The sequence below is a fragment of the Meriones unguiculatus genome, chromosome 18, assembly GCF_030254825.1.
Source record: "Meriones unguiculatus strain TT.TT164.6M chromosome 18, Bangor_MerUng_6.1, whole genome shotgun sequence".
Lineage (NCBI taxonomy): Eukaryota > Metazoa > Chordata > Mammalia > Rodentia > Muridae > Meriones > Meriones unguiculatus.
Window position 1 is genome coordinate 21,348,136 of NC_083365.1, and position 6,000 is coordinate 21,354,135.

At 47.7% G+C, this 6,000-nt stretch overlaps 1 protein-coding gene across 3 annotated transcripts in view; it reads right to left on the minus strand.

Moving 5' to 3' along the window:
* Positions 1 to 4,977, minus strand: part of Capn3 (calpain 3) — a 45,042-nt gene extending 40,065 nt beyond the window's left edge. For 2 of the 3 annotated variants that reach the window (XM_060371429.1, XM_060371430.1), the window contains exon 1: positions 4,372 to 4,977. In XM_060371429.1, the coding sequence (XP_060227412.1) occupies positions 4,372 to 4,680 (309 nt within the window). In that variant the 5' untranslated portion in view covers positions 4,681 to 4,977. The remainder of the gene's footprint in view (positions 1 to 4,371) is intronic. The other variant, XM_021639405.2, reaches the window with a different exon arrangement.
* Positions 4,978 to 6,000: the final 1,023 nt, after the last annotated feature.

A 6,000-nucleotide genomic window follows, 5' to 3' on the forward strand; every position in this document is an offset into this window, starting at 1 on the left:
GCAGGTAAAAGGACATATCCTGCTTTTTTGAAGAACCTGAGTTCAGTTCCCAACACCCACATCAGGCAGCTCACAGCTGCCTCCAAGTCCAGCTCCAGCTGCCCTCTTCTAGACTCTGCAGGCACCTGCAGTCATGCATGTACACACAGACACAGATATGCACACACACACACACACACACACATTCTAATTTTTCCATCTGTTTTTTTTTTTTTTTCTTTTTTCTTTTAAGGATTCAGAAAGGAAGCACATTTGTGTTTTCCTGGAGTAAGGCTTGGGTCTAGGGATAAATTACTTGAGCCTGGATAGTGTAGATCTGGGAAGGGGCAATGAGACCAGGTCATACAGAGAGCAGCAAAACCTAGCCAGCATGGCCGGATCCCTACGCCAGTAGGCAGCAGGAAAGAAGGGAGAGCTCTAGGCTACGGATGTCAGCTGTGGGACAAAGAAGCAGGCAATGGGTCTGATTTGTCTCTTTTTTTCCCACCCAGTGGGATATTTTTCCTCACATTTTTTTCACTTTCCCCCACAGGGCTGAAAACAAAATGCATCTTGCACCATTGGGCTGCTTTCCAAAGTGCTTGGCTGGGTGACGGGGTGGCCATCATTCCCTGTGGACACTGAGGTCAAGCAAGTGCTAGCATGGAAAGCTCAACTGGGTGAAACAGGGCAGCTTGGGAAACTCGCTTAAACATCACCCGTAGAGCCTAATTCAAGAGATTTCCAGTTGTGGTAATAAGCAATAGGGCAGCTGGGTGGAGGTACTGAGGAGATTCTGTCTGACTGGCAGCTTTCTTCAGGTCCAGAGGTTGGCAGTGAGAGAACTAGCTAGACCAGTGAGGGAAGGTTAGACAGCAGGGCAAAGCCCAGCTGAATATGGGCATCTGACCCTAACAGCAAGCGGAGGGGAGGGGCTAACCCAGCGAAATGACGCCCTCATCTATTGCTTTTTCTCACAGGACATGGTCCCTTTTTCATACTCTTAGGCCAGACAGAGGTTACTATGTACAAGAAAGTGCTTGGGAGAATGCGTGTTTCTAAGTGGAAGTTTCTGGTTTCTTTGAAGACTCAGTTGCTAGAAGCTGGCTTGTGAGAGGGCACGTGATGTCTTGCTGTGAGCTCTCTCGTGCGAGGGGCATGGCTTTGGCCAGCTGAGAACATCCGTGGGTGGACTCTGAAGAGAGGAGATACATAGAAGCCCACAGACAGTGAGACATCGCTTTTTGCATCATCATCGCTGCACTTCATGCTTCAACACTTGACTTTGCAGAGAGAAACGTTCCAGAGAACTTCTTGGGACAATCCAACTGAATCTTACGGCTTTTGCTGATTTGTCCCAATCTTCTGAATGGTGCTGATTCCTGTTGCTGCTTGGTATCGGCCTTTGGACTGGATTGCTAGTATCCAGACAACGAAGAATGGACTCATCCCAAAGAACTACTTTTCAAAAGGCCTACAACCCCCTTTACCAAATAACATTCTTTCTTCCCTACCTCTGGTCAGTGGGTGGAAGGGAGGTAGAAGCATTTAGGAACACTGAATAAAGTAGGTTTGGCAAAAAATCTAAGCCAAGACAGGTTTTACATTTTAGAAAGTTCTGGAATCATTCCAATATGCATAGTGTATACATAAGTCCTTTGTAACCATGCAAAGTGGAGTGCTTAGGTAACAGTTCCACAACCCATTCCCCCGATCGTTAACTTTATATGTATATATGTATGTGTTGTTGGAGATTGGTCTAATGTTAATCACTGGCCCCCAAGATCTTGTCCTTGCTCAGAAGAGCACATTCTCTCATAAACCTATGCTTGTTGTGTAAACTCGCCTAAGTCATTACACCTGATTGGTTGATTAAATGGCCTATCCCTGGGCAGGGCAGAATGGGGTAGGCATGGTTAAGGTTCCCCGGCTTCTGGGCTTCCAGGGACAGAGGAATAAGGAGGACTCCAAGAAGGCTTAGTGTGGAGGAAAAAACCACATGGAATGAGAGGAAGGACTCCAATAATGGCGTGAAAAGGCCCAGATGAAAAAAATAGAAGCAAGTACCACGGGATTACGGATGGAAGGTAGACCAGATGAGGAGGATCAAGGTGGGTGGCATTGGATGGGGGCTGGGAGATGGATGGTGAGGTTATTGAGCCAGCCTTAAGTGAAATATCTGCCTGGCCCAAGGCAAATAAGGCAATTATAAAATCTAACAGTGTCTGTGTCTTATTATTTGTGATAGTGGGTTAAATAATACCGCCCTGATAATCTTGGGGCTAATCGTGAACATTATATAGCCCAACACTCTTTTTAAAATGACAACAATGCCTGCCTGAGTGTATGTGTGTGTACCATGTGTGTGCCATAGCTACAGAGATCGCAAGAGGCATCAGATCCCTGGGAACTGGAATTTTACCTTTGTGAGCCACCACATATAGGTTCTGGGAACCAAACCTATGTCCTCTTAAAGAGCAATAAGTGCTCTTAACCACTGAGCCATCTCTCCAGCCCATTAGGCCCCAATCTTAACCCTGGAAGGGCATAGAGGCATTTTAACCAAGGTGGCTTGAAAATTCAGGATCTTTGTTGTTGGTGATGGTGGTAGGGGTCCAATATCCTCCAGTCAGGCCTCTTGGAGCAGTCCGGTCCATATGTGCAGGCAGGACAGTGTATGCGTGGCACCACTGGCAATCCCAGAGCAGCATAGGCCTTTTCTATATTTGCAAATCTAGCTTTTAGGCTCAAAGCCATCGTGATTTCAGGAAAAACAGTGTTTGTAGGTTTTTGGTCCCTTTGCTCTTTGAGTACTTTTAGACAAGGCTTCTGGGGCTCCCTACTTTGGAAAGCAGGGCTGTCTTAGGCCAGACCCTTAGATGTGGGTTTTTATTCGCTACCATCATTTGTATACTATCGTGTTCAGTATATGTGCAGGGTCTAAAAATGACCACAAATAGATAGGTCCTGCTCTTGGCACCAGGAGAGGAGTGAGGAAGCTTGAAGGAAGCAGTACTTGAGCAGTTACGCAGTAAATGCAAGGAGGAGCCAATCAGCCAAACCCTGGAAGGGCACTGCGGCCAGATGCAGCATCAAAGGGAAGAGACTGAAGGTGCGAGGTCAGCTGCACGGGCCTGCTTGAGAAGGGCGGTGCTTGCTAAACAGCTTGGACTTACGCTGCAGGGGTGCGGCCTGTCTTAGTGTGTCCACTGGGTTGCCCCTGGACTTGGATGGACCTGGGGCTTCAAATATTCAGAGTGTGTGCTGAACTACATCCGGCCCACTGCAGCACTCTCTCCTAGGCTGAGGACATTCATGACAGCTACAGATGGGCCTCACCGAAGGACACCAGGAGGGGAGAGGAAACAGCTCTAGTTAGTAAATAGAGAAAAACACGGCCAGTGAATCCTGTGAGGAGCTTACCATCACTTCTACATCAAAGGTTTCTCTCTTCAGACCTGGCCTGCTCTCTTTGATCCCATCCACCCCGACACAGAGTCCTAAACGCCATTCTAACTCAATGCCCATCTTCCCATCAAGACACAGGCTTCACGTATGTTTTTGTCTCTTAGTCACTTGCCCAGGATGTGAAGCTAGCAGATGTTCCAGGGATGGAACATGGGATCTCAGACATGCTAAGCAGACTCTACCACTGAGCTCTCCCCTAGACCCAGATTATTTTGTGACTAACATGTTTTGTTTTGTTCTGTTTTTTTGTTTGTTTGTTTTTAAATCAAAAACAAAAGTCACACTGGAGGCATGATCAGAGAAGGGAGCCAGGGGAACATAATTTTCCCTCTGGTGGAACCCTGTTAGTGAAAGCCTGAGGGTAGGGAGTAGGGTTTTATCCAGGCCCTGTCATGTGCTGGGTCTATTGCTGAGCTTTGGCTTCCTAATTTGTGCAGTGAGGTATGCAGACAATATATATATATCTTCTAATCCCAATACTATATGTTAGAAAAAGTCGTCTTTGCCTTTCTCCTCTTCCCCTGGCTTCTGAGTTTCAGAAATCCTTGGTCACGGGCAAACTGAAGAACAACATCTCATAATTTTAGCCCGAGAATTGGAAGAAGTCTCAAGATATTTAGGTAGAGAATGTAGCTCTGGACTCTCTGAAACTGGTTTTGGGGAAGGGCTGGCCATTTTATAAGATGAATTAGGGCTCTAACTACTTTATGAAGAGCAGAAAGAGAGAAAGTGAGGGAGAACCAGCCCCGCCCAGACTCTCTTAGACTTGACTCTGTCCTCCCTTTTCACACTTGCAGCCAGAGTCCAGCAGGCCCCTGCCAGGATCCTTCCCCCTGTGCCCATGTGCCCCCACAGTGCTTGAGGAGGTGCTGAGTGGGAGGACCGGCAAACTGCAGCCAGCTGCAAAACCAGTAAGCTACTCACCGGAGGTCTCTTCCAGACGAACTGGATGGGGAACTTCTGGCTGTAAAAGAGCGAAGTCTCGTCTGGTGGGAACTCGGGATCCACAAAAAGAACTTTCTTCTCCAGGCACTTCTTGTGGAGCTGCTCAAACGTCTTCTCTTTCACTCCGATAATCGGAAAGTTGCGGCTGATGATGGCTGAATAGATGCCACTTGGCTGTGCACCCCCAGCCTCGGTGGTCTTGCCTTGGGCTGGGTGAGGAACTGGTCCCGGGGACCTGGGCTCGGCCCCTGTTCTTGGGGCCACAGTTGCACTAATGACAGTCGGCATGGCAGGCAATTTTGGAAGGAAGACGGTTTTTTAAAGAAAACAAGATCCAGCCACCTTCAAGGAAAGGAAGCAATTAGAGAGCGGAAGTTGAAGTGATTCTGTCATCTGAGAAAAAAAAAAAAAAGGCCACAATTGCTTCAGAGTTTAAATCCTATCAGAAAGTTGGCTGCTTATCACCAGCTTAAACAGGCCAGCTGTGACTCTGGAGCCATAGGTCTTCCTGAGAAAGAGACACTAAAGGATTTAGAAGCAGTTTCTACCTGGGGGCTCCTACCAGCAGCATGCTTGCCAGAGGCCGAAAAAGAGAATGAGGGTTGTGTTTCAGTGGCCTGAAGAAGCTTAAGCCAGGAAAACTAAAAATAGCCGTGAAGTGAGATCGTGAGCATGAAAGCAAGAGGCCAGTGTGTGACTAGACTGAGCAGTAGAGAAGGGCCTAGCTGGAGATAGTTCCACATCGACATTAAGAACTCTGTTGTAAAGAAATGAGAGTATCTTGAGTCACATGAACAGCAGAAATCAGCGAAGCAGTGGCCACTGGAACCATGGAAAACAGGATTTGAAGAGCTGGCTAGAATCTTGGGGGGCATAGTCCATCCATTTTAGAGAACTTGACTTTTTACTTCCTAAAATGTTAGGATATCAGAACGTCACTTAAAATTAGAGCCAGCATCTTTTCTAGAATGTTCTGGAATCAGCTTTCGGTTCAACTGGGTAGAAAATGCCACTCAGCAAAATTTCCAGTCAAGGAAATCCCTCTGTTCTTGCCCACTGGACTTAGACACACCTGCCCTCAAATACAGTGTTTAACCCAGTAGGTTATTTATTGAATAGATTATTTAGCTACACCACATCAGCATCTAGATGGACGCTGGAAACGGATACTGAGCCAGGTTGGTGTCAAGACTTGCCTTCAGGGCTTTTAAAAATAGATGAAAGAGGCTGGGGAAGGTTGCTGCTTGACTCTTTGGGTCATAATGAGATGGCTGCATCCGAAGTCTGGCAGGTAGAGGCTTGTCCTGGCTTGCAGCTGTGCCTGTTCTGAAGTGACCAGCCTTATGGTTCCAGCTTTAGAAGATAGGGGGGAGGGTAGGAAGTGATAGCTGAGATGGGGGCACAGGGCAGGAGAGCCGGCTCAGCGGTAAAGCACTCGCCACGTAAGTGAGCGTCTGGGCTCCCTGTAAAATGGCGCAGCAGCATGTCTACCCCCCCAGAGCATTGACAGGGAGATGGAAAGCGCAGACAGGACAACCCCTAGGAGCACGGGCCAGGCTGTCAGCCTATGCAGCAGCAGATGACAAAAAGACTGCCTCACCATGTCTC